Consider the following 16,794-nt stretch of genomic DNA (forward strand, 5'->3'; position numbering starts at 1 on the left):
GAAAGCTGGACAGAAGCTTCATCAATGAACCAAATGGTGTGGGACTTAATAACTGGTTGTATTAGTCAAGACACTCTAGAGTCACAGAACTTATGGAATGTCTCTATATATTAAGGGAATTTGTTGTAATAAGTTACAGTCTATAGTCCAAGTAACTCAACAATAGGCAGCTGTGAATACGAAATCCAAAATTCTAATAGTTGCTCAGTCCCATGAGGCTAGTTGTTTCACATGCTCTGTATAAACTAGAATCCTGAAGAAGTAAGAAGTAGGGTCCAACAGATGTGCTGGCAAGTAAGTACAGACAGGTGAAGAACAACGAGTCTTCCTTCTTCCAATGTCCCTATGTAGGTCTCCAGCAGAAGCTGTGACTCAGAATAAAAGTGTGGACCACCATGCCTGGATCTGGAACTTGCTTTGTCCCAGGCTGATCTTGAACTCAGAGATCTGCTGGCCCTCGTCTTCTGAGATTAAAGGTCCATACAACCTTGCCTAGGTCTAAATTTTTCATGACCACTCTGCCTCAATATCTCCATGTCAAGATCCAGGTTAAAAAAAAAAAAAACAAAAAACCTGTGTCTTCCAGCTTCAAGATCTGAATCATAGGTGTACTCTCCATTTCTGTATTGTACTTTATTCCATACATAGTCAAAGTGACAACCAGAAATAGCCATCATACTGGTAAATCTCCTAATTTTTCTCCTGTTCCCATTTTGGGACCCATTGAGAAAGACTACTAATTACACCCTTAACCAATCACATGAGATCTGAGGATGCTCAGCTCTCAACTCAGCCCTCCTAGAGCATCGCCATGCCAATGGCTTACCATCACAGGACCCCCAAAGATTCCATTTCCCATAGAACAGAAGGCCTGCACCATTAGCTACCTTTGTTGTTTATAAAATACAAATGATGAGGCCAACTCCTTTGCCACGGTTGTTCTCTCATGCTCTCTTTATATCCACATTTGTTTTCAGTGTTATTCTAGTGTAAATCACTGGGTGATAAAAGAAAACCTGAAAGCCCATGGTGCCCTCACTGTAGAACCTGCTATTATTCTTTATACCACATAGCAATTACTCAGAAATAACTGATTCAAGATATTGGTGTCAGGTTATTTCACTATACACAACCACTGGAAGGCTCTCTTCCCCAAATTGTCCAGGAGGTCAGGACTACTACCTATTCCATGTCACTAGTTCCCAGACATCTGAAGTATCAAGATTAAAGCAATGCAAATGATAAATGCTAGTGAGTAGTTGACAAATGATCAACGTGTTTTCTATGCCAAGATGTTTAAGATTACAGATTAAGACGGAGAGAGGAAAGAATTAAGGACCCTGAATAATGTCCATCTGAATGGAAAATAGTTCTTGAAATATAATAGGTTAGTTTTATAGAAAATGAAAACACAATGTCTGATTAATAGAGACGTCGCCAAGGGAAGCTAAGGCAGGAACTCAAGACTTGGAGGGAGAAACTGAAACAGAGATCAAGTGCTGCTTACCGAGCTTACTCCCTGGTGTGCTCTGTTGTCTTACCTTTACAAACCAGGGCATCTGCTCTAGAATGGAACTGTCCATGGTGGGCTAGGCTCTCCCACATCAATCAGGAAGCAAGAACAGATTCTACAGATGTCCTAGAACACACCTATCTGATAAAGGCAATTCCTCAGCCTAGATTCCCTCTTTCCAGGCACATCTAGGTGTGTGTCCAGTTGGCAAAAAGTACAAACTGTGAGTGACTGCCCTCCATTCCTTCAGACTCACTGGCATCTAGAATGGAGTGATTTGCATAGGCTGACTTTACACTCCCCCCAACTTTCTATCTCCTTTATCTTGAGTCATCACAATAAGAATGTTCAGGGTCAGCAGAATTAGTTTTATGGGAATAAGAGCAGAAGGGAAAAAATATTGCTCCTATAAAATTAACTACTACCCATTTAGGAAAGTGCAGTGTTTTTTTCCTTAAATATGACTAGAAAAATATATCGGGTAATTAAATGTTTAACTAGTACCATAATTTGAACTCGGTTTTATGATAGTAAGTCCTATATAACTTCAAATGTTCCAGGTAGAAAAATACCAACAGGTAATATAGTGACACAGGCACAGCTCGGTTCATATATTAGATTAAAAACTTCCAGAGTCATGAGGCAGTATTGAGAAGAAAGCACATCTCAGAATTTTAATAACATCTTTCTCTGAACCCAGTGATGTATAGCTGTTTTGCTCTGGGGTAGGACATCAGTTTTATGGGTATTCAATAAAAAAGCTGTATGGGTTTCACTTCTTTGTGTAGCTAATGGTTGTCTAAAAGCACAGATGTCTCAAAAGCACCAGGACATACCTCAACAGTGCAGCTGACTGAACTTGGGTAGAGTACAATTTACAGAGGGGTGGGGGAAGAGAGAGAGAGACAGAGACAAAGACAGAGGCAGAACACACCACTGTCCTGGAGATGTTTTGCTCATCATTATCTTTACATCTTTTTCGTCTTATTATATACCAGAACATCAAAATCAAACTACTTCATGTCAATGTCTGTATGCTTTAGACCTGGAAATGTCTGGCCTAGATAATAAGATGGTGCATGACATTCATGATGTTAAGATAAAGGCTATAAGGAATAATGACGTTTTAAAATTGAGAACTTACGATCAGTATTATGATAAGAACTTTATAAATATTCTACTTTTCCTTGACAGTAAGATTATGCCCAAAGAATTAATGTTGTCCCCCTTTTACAGTTGGGAAGACTGAGGTATGAGAAAGTTGATTAACTTGTCAAAATTAACGAAACAAAGAATTAAAGACTCTGAGAGCTGGTTTTGAAGAATATCTGTCATCACAAAATGATTACATGACACTACTGTTTTAGGGGAATTTGGATTCCCTAGAACAGAATTCCAGTTAAACTAACCCGTGTGTTCAGACATCCTCAACATTTCAGTTGAATTATAATACAGTAGCAAAGGAGGGGAAAGGGGTCTCTGTAAAGTATTCAAATATGGAGTCTGTACATATCAACAGTTCCCATGCTCACCCTGAGACACTGCCTTACAACCCGGTTGCTAAGACAAGAGGCTTCTTTGTAGGAAAGAATTACAAAGTGAAAAGGAAATGTAGTGAGAGACAAATGCTTGAGAAACATGCAGGGGCTCGTCTGCCACTGTAAAAGAAAAAGGAAAGTGTTGGTAGACCCAAGACCTCAGAAAACACCATTGGACCTCCAGGAAATGGAGAATTCTTTCCAGAGTTCTTCTCCTGATGATTCTGGGGTCAATTGCCTATCCTCCACGTTCTTCCTTTTTTTTTTTTTTTTTTTTTAACCTCCTCATTCCTACCTATGGTTTCATGAAAAGATTTCTATTCAAGTTTTGATTTTTCCAAGTTTGATCATTTAAAACTTCCTTTATCTGAGTCCAGGTATTCAGAATTGCCTCTCCTGTATGGAAGGTGTCAATCCTTAGAAGATGTGAGAGCCACTGAGAAGCCTTGGGATAGAAGTATTGTTAAACATTGGCTGGAGTATCATGGGAGACACCAATCTGGTGGGTACAGTATCAATTTATTTCTGTCATTGACTGTTGATGCTTCCTAATCTGTCTGTTAGTCCTAATAATGATGTCTGATGCCACTCCAGATGTCACAGAAAGAATTCTATGACCTGGAGGAAGTCACTCACCCTCTCAGAGGTTTAGTTTGCTTTCAAAGGACCAGTATCCACAGCAGCATTTCCGTTGTCTATTATAAGCATTAAGAATAAAAGCTACATTGTGTGGACCACAGGTGATTCGAGAATAATGTGTCTAGAGAAAGGGCATAGAAGAATAGGTTGAGAGAAAACACTGTAAACCATCTGTCACATTTATGACTATGAGAAAACCACAACAAGTTAAGAGAGACTTTAAAGGTTTCACTCCAAATTAACTGGTTCAAATGATTTGGGGCCTGCAGAAAGGTAGGCACAGGAATGGGGTGTGCCAAACAAGGAAGCTTGCCTCATGGTGGGGAGGAAGGAGAGGCAGCGAAAAGGAAGGATCAGTGGACACACTCTTCCTTAAAAGGTATACCTCTGGTGGCTAGGCACCACTTAATAGTCCATCCGGCTATGAGCCCATCAATGGAATAATCTATTGGTGCAGTTGCTACCCTCATGATCCAATCCCCTCTCAATAAAAACATTAACTGAGAATCAAACCTCTGACCCATGAGACTCTTGAGAGATATTTTATATCAAAATGATAACAATGAAGTTGGTTGAGGTCATTACCTTCTGCGCTTGTTATTTTTACCTTACAGACATTTTTGAGTATTAGGTCACCTAGCACAAACAACTCCAGCTAGCTCATAAGAGACTGTTGAATACCACTTATTATTTTTGTTTATTTTCCTCTGAATTATCCCTTATTTTTACATATCAGACTTAGAGAGTTTAAGATATTTCCCTGAGGCTCCGCAGAGGCCTAGAGTCCAGCCTCCTGCCCTAATCCTCTTGTCTCACTTGACACCTTGGCTGGCAGGCCTTACTCTGTATGCATCTTGCACACTCTGTAACTGCTCCTCACCACTTCTCACCACTCACAAACCTCTTCAGTCCCCGCAGCCAGGCTTAAAAGGTTTCCACAAACGAACGCAAGACTGAGTGATCATGAAGATTGTTGAAGATTGGGCTCCTGGAGTCTTCTAAGGACCCAGCAATGCATTCGCTTGCCCATCTACTTTCTGAATCTTGTTCAAACCATAGGGGTGTGTACCTTTTTGTCTTAGTGAGGATCAACAAATTGCCAAAACCCCATATTTCAGTAGTCTAAAGCCACTGTTTCTCAGATAGAGGGCAAAAATCAAAGGAAGTCAGAATTTGATAAATAAGAAGTAGACATGATCTGGGCAATGGTGGCGCATGCCTTTAATCCCAGCACTTGGGAGGCAGAGGCAGGCAGATTTTTTGAGTTTGAGGCCAGCCTGGTTTGCAGAGTGAGTTCCAGGACAGCCAGGGTTATACAGAGAAACCCTGTCTTGAAAAACCAATAAATAAATAAATTAATTTATAAAACCAAAAAACCAACTCTCCTTCCTTTCACACTGAAAGCTTACCCCTGCTCTAAATACCTCCAGACCTCGGCAGCATAGGAATCTTTTCATATAAACTCTCCATCTCCTATGAAATTACCTAAAAGCTCTGCCCCCTACTGTGCTTTTCCAATTATCACAGAGCTCCATCTCCCCCTTAGTATTTACCATAATTGCTATTTTTGTGTATTTAGCTTCAGTTCCAAGTTCTTTCTCAAGCACCTATTATAAAGGCATTTAAGCACAGAATAAATGCCACTGGATTAGTGAATGAACATATGATTCTTGGCTCACTTCTCAGTTCTCACCTCTGGTATGGATAGCCACAATAAAGGTTCTCAGAATCTCCAAGACACGTTACCTGTTCTTCATAGCATCAGATAATATCCACAGCCCAGTCAGATGGTTGGACCCTGTCATGATTCCCGGGTACCCTTCACTACTGTACTCTCAGAACCCGCTGGGGTACACAGTAGACCCTCCACAAGCATTCGATACTATAAAATTAACGAAACCAGTTACATAAGTTGCAGTGGAAGTATACCACTTTTAGAAACACAGCACAATGACATCTACTGAGTGTGTCTTTCATGCTTCGATTGAAGTAAGCACAAATATTTATGGGCTCAGACATACGCCACACCATTTCATAAATGAAATGAACTGGAGACAAAGAGAACCCAGGACTTGAACTCACCCAGCTGCTGAGAATGAAAAAGAATTGAGAACCTGGATCACTAAACTCCAGAATGTCTACTCCTTTCATTCACTGGGTCATTCCACCTCCATTGCCAAAACCTGTTACTGATTGCACCATGCTGCCATTTCTACCTCAGTTGTTTTCTATGTAGCAGGCAGACCTGATTAGGGCAGAACAGAGTCCTTGCCACTTTCTGTGTCTTTTCAGAGCTGGAAATTGGTGTCAACACAGTGGGATACAGGGATGTTGCTTTCAGCCACCAACAGAGTGAACGGTTTCGTGCATCTTGACATTTCACACACCACATCAGCTCCCTCTTGGGAGAAAAATGAAAGCTGGCCTCTCTCAGCCTCGGAGGAAAAGCAAGTGCTAAGTTAAAAGCAACATGGTGAGGAGGGGAGCACACAAATGACAGCAGCAAGGATGGCCCTGGCAGCTGTCACCAGTGTTTGCCATTCTCTTAAGGACCTTGTCTGGGCAGAGTGTGTTGGCTCCTTAAAATAAATCTGAAGGCTCTAAGGCCAGCCTCAAACCGATGAGCAGAAAGACAGGACTAAATGAGCGTTGAATAAAAAGTGAGAGGTAACGCTGCTGTCGCGCAGGTGCCCACTTCCCATTGCACATACCCCCTATGACATCCGTGTTCTCCAGCAGTAGCAAAGAATGGAGCCACTTGAATGTGTTCCAGTCCCTTCTTCTGTGCATACATATGTGTTTTAAACACAAACCAGATCATCTACAAAGTGCCCCTGCTCAGATGGTAAATTCCAAGCAAATTAACCAATCCTCTCCACCCCCAGAACTATAAATTTCTTGAAACAAGTAAGAAAGATAATAAGCAATTATGCAGTGTAGAAAAGCAGTCACTGAGCATTAAGATATGCAAGATCTAATATTAGATGTCCTAAGGAGTCAAACATATTTTTTCCTGCCTGCAGACCTCATTTATACTGTATGGTCAGATACCTGGGCTTAGAATGTAGTACGAAGGCTGGGAGATGGCTGCTGGTATAACCCATCTGTGTCCTTGGGCAAATGACATTATCCTTGTGTCTTTATTTTACCTTATCTCTGGAATAGAGCTATAATGCTACCCATCTTCACTGGGTTATATCAAAAACTAAAAACCTAGAGTGTCGTTATACCAAATAGCTGTAATCCTAGTACTTAGGAGTTTAAGCACCACTGAGGCTGCATAGGGATTTCCAGTCTAAGACAGAAATTCAAAACAAAAGCCTGTGTTAAGTAATTCTAACATATGTATGTATGCGTGTGTATGTATATATGTATGTGCATGCATGTGTTTTACTGTATTTCAGTGCTCAGTACTGGGCTCAAAAATATTGCTCTCAGTAATACTACTAGTATAAATTAATATCAATATGGGTTTGCTTGACAGTTTGCAATATCTTTTTTCTGAGTTATCTTTCCAGGTCCACAAACCCTCAGAAGTACATGAATCCTGTGTGAGACTATTTAGAATTCCAGCCCCTGTCAGAGTAGAAACCTTCCTCTGCATTGCCCATGTATTTCATTCATTTCCCTTTCATTCTGAGGCCCCACTCATCCCGGAGGGGCTGCTATTCTCTGGGTCGGTTAACACTGAAGCCAGGAACTTATTGAAGGAAGCTTTACAACTGCAGGCCAACCAGTCCAGAGCTCACTGCACACCCACCTCCTTTATGCAGATCTCTGCCTCTATTCATGTGTCGTCCTGTCAGCCAGACCATTAGGGTTACCTCAGAGAGTGCAAACACAATCTTAACCAGTCAGTCCAGAAACTATAACTTCCTTTCCCATTCTTTTTTTGACAGAACTCTTGAGTGAGGTTCGTGCCTACAGCTCCCATCCTCCTCCTCATGACCATATGGTGATTTTTTTAAGTATTTGGATACACCTGCTTCTCCCTCCCAGAAACTAAGTGCCATTGTCTTGTGATCATTGGATACAACAAACTATCTCTTCAAAGGCAGAGCCACCTTCTCTGTTGACCTTGTCACATTTAAATAATAAAGCACGTTTGAAAATGTCATTTTCCCTGACCTCTAGTCGGAATCAGGACCACCATCATTTTCTCAATGGGTCTGCACTATCTCCACCATAGATCCCAGAACTAGCATATAAAGCAATTTATGAACCCCAATCATTTTGTTGCTTGCTGGACATCAGTGCCTTTGTAATAGTAACGTCAATATCAACCTCTCTGGAAACAGACTAGATCTGAGCAACAGCACCGGGTGTCAACATGGAGGACTGGCTGAAGAAAAGCCTCCATCAAGGTTCCCTGCTCTGGAATGTCCCCAGAGTTTTTAATGTCCCCAGCTCTGGAAGGTAGCCTGATATCCAAACACTCAAAACATGTTTTCAAATAAATCACAGCAGTCCAGAGACCATGAATAGCATTCTAGTTTGCTTTTTCCTGCTATGATAAAATAGCATTATAAAAAAAAATCAGCTTCTGGAAGCGTTTCTTTTGGCTTATGGTTTCAGGGGGAGAAGTCCATAACTGCAGAGAAGCGTGATGGCAGGCGGCTGGAGCATGGGGATGGACACATCTTCAAATGAATGCAGAAAGCAGATGGAATAAACTGGAACAGAAAGAAACTTCCACCTCTCGAGGCCACCCTGAGCACTCTCTCCAAGTCCCTACATTCTAAACATTCTAGCATCTCCCCAAATATTACCGCTGACTGAGATACGGTATCTATGAGAGACGTTCCACATTTACAATGATACCAATATGGAGAGAGAAAGGGCTCAAGGGAGACAAAAAAAAGATAAACAAATACCAAGCCAACCCAAAAAAATGAACAAACAAGAAAAGGAAAGCAAAAGACACTCACCAAACAAAACAAACAAACAAAGCCTATGAGAGTTGAGAACACCAAGAGTACCAAGGAGAATGGAGGTCATGGATGCTTGCAGCAGCTTTAAAGGAAATAGTAACCCTGTCTCCCAACCTTTCCCTTCCTGTGTGGGAACCATATTCCCTAGCTGAGCAGTAAGCCTTCCATTAGAGTCACGTGGGAGTCGTGGGCTTGAATCATTGGACAGAGTGAGACGGAGCTGTCCTTTGTTCACTGATTCTACAGTCAGAGTGCGGCTGACTCCATGTCTAATTTCAAACTCCCAGCAATCTTTAGCTTCCAATCATCGCTCTGAGTTTCTGCCTTTATTGCTAGACCCTGAAAATGAACGCGAGTTATGGTTTTGTCAGGTATGGATACCACACACTTTTTCATCTTTCCCTTTTTCTCATATCTCACCCCAGACAGCCCTTTGCAAACCTAAAACAAAATACCATAAATACATTCCTAGTTTATTCCCAGTAGACTAACATTAACATTACACATATGTTAAGAAGAGAGAGAGAGCCAACTTAAACATTTATAATCTCTGAAATGTTGGATTATTTCTTTAAAACTTGAGACTCAAAAGGGATAATGAAATAAAACTGCAATAAGAAAGGCTAATGTGATTAAGAATAAAGGGATTTTTTAAATATGCTAATATCTAAAATTTGTAAGTGAATGGAACTGAAGGATAACATGTCTCTCAAGTATATTTAAAGTGCTAAGTTTCATGGAGAAGAGGTATAAAATGTCCAGAAACAGTGGCCAACATTTCTCTTTAAAGGCTAAAATAAAAAAGGCTTTATTTAAATGGTCAGCTGTGACAATTCAGCAGGCAGTTTGTAGAGAGAGGAAATCTCACACAGTACATGAAGAGACAGCAAACCAGCATGGTGAAAAGAGCAGAAGACTTTCCTCTGCCTCTTCTCGTGGAGTCTCCACCCTCTTGACATAGGAATATTATCTGAAATCTGGCCTCATTCCATTTGTCTATGTCTAGTACATTTATTTCACTGATAATTGGATATGAAGTTTGTCAGTGTTATCAGACTGTAGCCCTTATGTGGACTGTGAATTCAGCATAGAAAATCCGACTGGTCCAAGTGCCAAATGCAGATTTAAGGTTCTGCTCTGGCACGGACTATAATTGGTTAACTTCTCTAGATCTTGTTTCCTAACTAGGTATCTATCTTTGTTGGAAATTAAATAATGATAGGGATTTGACTGAAGAGACGCCTCACTTGGTCTTGGCTGGTGCCCTTGTCCAGTGTATACTCTCTTCAGCTCTGGGTAACCACCCTACTATCTGAACACCCCAGGGTATTTTCTAGCACCTCAGAGGGCCACAGTCTTTTTAGCCTGTCTTGGTAAAGGGTGTAGTGCAGTGGACGGATCCTCAATGGCTCCCAGACTGTGAAACTCCTTCCCTTCTTTGTCTTGAAATATGTAATATGGTGAGATGATATTTTTTGATGTCTTAGTAAATTAATTAGACATTAAAATAAGTGCCTAAAATAGGCTGTGAAGGGCAGTAAATTGTTTTTAAACCACCAAGAGATGTCAACACATCAGTGTTAAATATAGTCACAAATAAATGATCAGTGTTGCTACGCAGCAGTAACTATATGTAATGCAGTATTTACCAGTGCACTCCGAGCATAGAACAGGAATTCCTGAACTTATTGTAGGAACATATGTACATTGAAGCATAGACCGAGTTACTCCTTATCATAACTTTTATCCCAAACCTCAATCCAATATGACGATCAAACTCCTCCCCGAATGTCTTCAGTATACCAGAATGTGTGGTCCAAGATTATCACTGTCATCTTCACGAAAGTCTACCACAGCAGGGTGGTTCAACAAGGGCAACAGTAGAAGCTGATAGACCAAACTTGAAAATCCCCTTAGGTACTCCCCGTGTGTGACCCTGAGGTAGCTATTTAGCATATGCCATTTTCAGATCACCCAGGAAAGATAGTCAACATGAAGTGGGATCACCAGGAGAGTAGAGAGAGAAGACAGGGACAATTCTCACCCAACAACCGATATTTATAATATGTCCCTAGTGCAGTGTTTGCTTATAGAGGTGCTTAATTTCTGTATGTGTCTTAAATTCTCTAACTATAGTGCACATTCAAAAGCACAAAATCTTTCTATAGAACCTCTGAATATTTCCTATTCGGTATACCAGATCTGCGTATGCTAGATCTGCGTAAAACTAAGTTACACAACCCTAAAATCGTAAATGCATCGAAAGCCCGCAGCATAGCCAAACAAGAAGAAACGGGGTGGTGCTTTTGTTAGTTGGTTGGCTTGGAGAGATTTGAGAGTTAAGTGTTTTGTTATTTTTTTTTCTTCTAAAGAGACATACAATATTACTTTGTAGTTCAAGCTGGCCTCAAACTCACAATCCTACTGCCATAGTTCCCCAAGGTATTCTCCCCATGGCAAACAAGAATATGTTTTAATTGTGAAAATACAAATGAAGATTAAACTCCTCTCAGGAATAAGGAGAAGGAAAGGTTACGAGCTCCGAGGTGGCTGGTTTGGTGGGGGGGTGGGGTGGGTATCTCTAGAATGAGATAATAAGAGTTCTGAAATGAAGTAGGATGTTGGGTTGCCTGGAAGGACACACAGCAGCTTCACAAACAGTGATACATCATCTGGAATTGGGGACAAGGGGGAGAAGAATGCCATCAGAGGCTACACAGAGGTTACAGAAATTGGTACTCATAAGGAAGCTAGAGAGAGCAGGAGGGGCTGCAGCACCTGAGCTGGGCTCAGCGAGCTCCATGTGGGGCAGCATCACCCCAGAGTGAGAAAACACAGGAGGCAAGGACAGGCAAGAAGTTAGCTCTGGCCCAGAAGCAGCACTATTTTAAGAAGATTACCCACGTAAGTATAAAAATAAAATCATTTTTATTTTTTGAGATATAACAGTTTTGTACTAAGGACAGATAATGTTATATCTCAACAAATAGTTATGTCAGCAGCCGAGATTTAGGAAACCAGTAATGACCACAAGGGCAATGCAACATACCATGCTAGTATACTGTGTATAAGGATTGATTTTAAGTATCTCTAGAGGACAAAGAAGAGAAAGGAAGTTGGGAATATCTGCCAGGAAAATGATTGCTCTTTCTGATGAGCAGGAAGTATGCTAATATGGTGTTAAGGGATGTGTGGCTACCAGAATAACTTAGCTTTTTTCAACCGACAGAAGGCCCTGGAAGTCAAGGGAACATTCTTAAACTTGTTACGAAGCTTATCCTATGACTTTGATTGCCCAAGGCTAAGAAGGTAGAGAAGGAAACAGGCTCTGAATGTGAAGCCGTGGATTCCATCTTTCTGTCTGCATGCACTGAGGCTATGTGGCCATCAACTGAATGCAAGTTCCTAACCAAATACCCCCACACAAACACTGTACCCTAAAGTGACTTTGGCGCGATGATAAGCCTGGAGCTGACCTACACCAAGCTTTTATATGCGTTCTAGTTAGACCTAGAAGATTCCAGATTTAGCATAAGTCAAATGGTCATAATCTGCTGTTAGACAGTTGTTCACGTATATTCCTGCATCTTTGCCTCTTTAAATTTTATCACTAAGACCTTTAAGATGGTTAAAGGTCATGCAGTTTATATAAACATTTTAATATGGGTTGTTCTATTTTTTAAAGGTCTAAATGCCACAGTCTGGGATTTGTCTCTCTTTAACTTTCTATATTTAACGGAAGAGGTATCAGCTCTGCAGATCTGCCCTCTACCAACACCAAATGATACTGTCTCCAAAGGAGGCCGACAACACCTCCTGGGAAATACTTGTCTATTGCTTCAATCAATTTGAATGGCAGAAGGGGGTCCAGACTGACTCCAGTCCATCTATGAACTTAGGAACACTGGGATCTTCATAAGAAATTTACTATATAGAATTTGTCTTATGATATCTAGTATCTTGGTTACTTCATCACTTGGGACTACTACTCATGAATATTTTTCTTGTTTCTTACTCTCTAGTTTTTTAAATTTACATCAACAATTCAGTTAAGAAACCTTTGGTCTTCAGGAACTGGGAGGGTCAGAAATCTAGACAACTGATTTCAGGATTTTGTGAGGAGCCTTCTTTTATGCATTTTGTTTCTTGGGATTTCTGCTATTTGAGCATACAAACGTGGGTTTCAGAGTGGAAACACCAAGGTTGTTAAGTATAAAAAGATTACTCTCAAAGTTAGGTTGAGGACTTCCTAGGAAGTAGCTCTCCTTTTCCCCATATTCTATCATCTTCTCTTGTAGCAATCCCTAAGTCAGGCTGACCCCTGTGCCCTGAAAGACCATATATATATATATATATATATATATATATATATATATATATATATGTATTATCTGCTTAAGTACATATTATAAAACAAACCACAGAAGGCTTCAGACTTTCTCAAGGTCATGCAGATCAAGGAAGAGCCGCACTCTCATTGAGTGACCCCACTCACCACCACCACCAAACACAGGAGCTTGGATTCCTTCTCTTCTAAAGACTGCTGAACAGCATCATATGACAAGAGGTATGTCAGTGCCCACATCTTCAAAAGCATCACCTCACGCTCTGAAACACAATGTTCTCCAGCCAAAAGGCTAGAAATCAAAGCTCAAGGGACCCATGGAGACCTGACAAAGTAGACTTTTTTTTCCCTCCTGCAGATTTGTATGTCCAACAACCCCAGAGTGAAGAATGATGTCAGTTCAAAGTCACTTACCCAAATCTGAAGCTTGATTCTCTTCTCATTTTTGAATACAGTTTTTACTTTGAAATCGATGCCAACCGTGCTGACAAACGCAGATGTAAAGGAATCGTCGGCATAACGGAACAGGAAAGATGTTTTGCCCACGCTGCTGTTGCCAATGATCAGCAACTTGAACATGTAGTCGAAGTTCTGGTCAGACGAGTCTTTCTGGCCAAACCTGGCATCCTGTGCAGAGGCCATCTGTGGGGAAAGTGAGTTTGGATCAGTTTCCCATTTGATATGAAGCAGACTCATTATTGCCCTTGCCAGAAACAGATGTCAGAGACTCGGGAAGCAAGTAGAGAGCACTCCCCAGTCCCCTCTGATGCTGGTATCCATGACAACAATTCCCAGCTGGAAAACAGAATAGCAAATCTTACAGCTCTTTCCAGCTGTGTTGGTGCTTGTCACTCTTCAGCATTCACAAGCAATCAAAGTCACCCAAGGCACCATCTCCCAAAGTAACATGAAAAGCAAGGCTATGAGGAATCTGCAGGGCATGAGGGCTCTGAAACTTTGTAATCTCAGTTAGGGGGACTCTAAGCTGACTGAACAGGGCTTCTCTTCTACAAATGTGCTTATTAGTCTTGCCTACAAAAAAAAATAAATTCTAAGCACATCTCTATTTCATCTATTAACTTTGTATCAAATCAGCATCCCAACTTACATGTCAGCATCCTTAAAATTAAAAATAATGATAATGTTAAATTTATATGGTTCCAAATGTACCAGGCATTGCTCATTTATTTAACCCTCATATGAGGGTTAAATATAAGGTAGATACCTTATCCCTATTAAAATGAGCTGTGGAAATATGGGATAATGCACTCAAGTTTATTCAGACAGTAAGTAATAAATGCAGACATCTAAAACCATGCAATCGGGGCTAGGGAACACATTCCTGACCTCTGCCCTATTTCCCAGTGACATCTACACGATAAGCACAGCACTCCAAAAGGGCATATGGGAGACATTTCTTGACAGCAGCATGGTGAATCCTTCCTGGTTTCAAGCACTGATTCTGTTACTTACCATCTCTGTGAACTTAGCTTTATTGATTTTTAATTTTCTTCATTGTATAGTTGTTTTACTGTCTAAGACCATGTACACGAACATTATGTATTTTGTGGACTTATTTTAATTCATATGCTACAGTTTCCCCTTTCACATGTAATAAAAGTGACCCAGTGTCTGCCTAGAATTCTCATGAAAGATATAGAAAAAAATACCTCTGTAAATCAGATTTGTAACTCAGTATAGAGTCAAAATTAGTTTACTGTTAAGTATAAATGGCTTAGGTAGATGTTTATTCTTTCCTGTTTTCTTGGTAATTTTACTATCTATCAAAGCAGTATTGTATCACTTCTAAGTACCAGTCTGGCTCAGGAGGGAAAGGAAGCATTTTGAATGGTGAGCCTATTTGCTTCAGCACCTTTTCTGATGATATGAATTATTTGGCAATTGCTCTGTTAGTCAATGTGTGAGCCACAAAGAACATATGGCGATTTAAACTATACTAAAATTAAACAGAATTTAAAATGTAGTTTTTAAAGTCACACTTGCTACGTTGCAAGCAGACAAACCAGCACACATACCCAGCAGCTAATGTACTGGACAGTTACATACAAAACAATTGAACCATTGCTTCAAGTTCTGCTGAAAATGCTAGGCTAGGCACTCTGTTTTCCTAGAAAACCTGGATAATATTCATTACATCTCCTCTTGAGAAACACTGAGTTCAGTATGGTTTGGCATTGCTGAGATAGAATCTTGGTTCTCCATCTGAAGCGGTAAGAACTTTAAAGGTGGAACCCAGTACAAAACAGGTCACTGTGAACAGCACTCTCAGAAGGGAATAACAAACTCTCAAGGAACCTTGCTTAATTTCCACAACAAAATGTTGTTACAACAAAAACAACCCTGGCCTTGAATCTCTCTGGCTTCCTATCTGACCCAATTATCTCTGGCTCTTACATGTATTCACATCATGATGTCATCCCACATTCTGTGATAGAGCTAGAAGACCTCTAGACGACCTACAGAAGCTGACACCAAGTATTTGAACCTCTAAAAGGTGTGCTCCATATGCCCTGCTTCTTTATAAAATATCCAGCATGAGGTATTTTGTGGCAGCAACAGGAATGGAATAATCCCAAAAGAAGGTCTAAAAGAAGCTCCAGTAGGGGGTAGATTGTCAAAACAATAATTAGCATTTGGGCTCATCTAAGACACCAAGACATTGAGGATTATGTTAATTGCCTGTAGCCAGGAGAGACAGAATTGAGGGAGTCACAGCAGAAAGCAGGGAATGAGATAATGAGAAATCACACTACCCTCCTCCGCATACTTGTTGTGTGCAGGAGAGTGCAATTATTTGTATACAAGTAACACAAAGGGAATTTCTGTGCGTATCACAAAAGTTAAAGGTGACAAGATTCTGATTGAACTTCACATTCTTTAGAGTAATACAGATGTGACCATGTAATCCCAAGGACACATCCAGGGAAACATGAAAACTTGTAGGGAGTGTTTGCTAGTGTGTTAACCCGGCCATAAACAGGCAGCATCACCTTCCTTGGTAGCTGTGCAACATACATGCCTCGCCTAGCACTGGCTCACAGCCTATCATTTTTAAGAGAAGATTGTTTTGAAACCATGAATGGCTTTCAACATCCTAATAGGAAGGTAACTGGATTGTGGCTTTTGTTGTTGCTTGATTTTTGGTTTGGTCGCTGCCATTCCTACAAATAAAGCCCGTTCACCGTTCCCTGAGATGCTATACAAGCAGGTCTGCAAGTAACCTTCATTAACAAGGTCCTTTGATGTGTTGTCATGGACCAGCTTAAATTCTAGATAAGGATTCAGGATACTCAGCCACGCCACAGTCAGAAATGAGAGTTTAAATTTCACAGGACAGCTTGGCCTATTTGCTTACCATATTCTTCAGCCTATGGCAGTAAGAAGGCAGGCCAACAAGGTAGTGTGTTTCTCTGAATGCCTTAAAAGAAAGGATGGTGCAAGCTACCACTATTAATAAAGTTTTATTGATTCTAAAACTGAAGCAATATAGGCACCATGAATATAGAGAGTTTTAAATGTAATTGTGAGGATTTAGTTGGGGGACATAAGATTTATCTGGGAAGTACCAGCTATAAATTCAAGGGATAATTAATATAGCTGTGAGTTGGAAGTGAACCACAGGATGGGACAGTATTCAGGGTGAGCACAGTAGCTCTGGTAGACTTTGTAGATCCAGAGGAATTCTCCTGATGGCAGAGATTCGGAAATTTTTCTTACTCTTATTTTCTCATTTCTTCCTTCCTTCCTTCCTTCCTTCCTTCCTTCCTTCCTTCCTTCCTTCCTTCCTTCCTTCCTTCCTTCTTTCCT

The 16,794-nt window shown here is 40.6% G+C and overlaps 1 protein-coding gene across 2 annotated transcripts in view; it reads right to left on the reverse strand.

Moving 5' to 3' along the window:
• The window catches only part of Rab3c (RAB3C, member RAS oncogene family), a 211,862-nt gene that overhangs the window by 179,083 nt on the left and 15,985 nt on the right, over positions 1-16,794 (reverse strand). For both annotated transcript variants that reach the window (XM_021180645.2, XM_021180646.2), the window contains exon 2: positions 13,381-13,608. In XM_021180645.2, the coding sequence (XP_021036304.1) occupies positions 13,381-13,608 (228 nt within the window). The remainder of the gene's footprint in view (positions 1-13,380; positions 13,609-16,794) is intronic.

Source organism: Mus caroli, chromosome 13 (genome assembly GCF_900094665.2).
Source record: "Mus caroli chromosome 13, CAROLI_EIJ_v1.1, whole genome shotgun sequence".
NCBI lineage: Eukaryota > Metazoa > Chordata > Mammalia > Rodentia > Muridae > Mus > Mus caroli.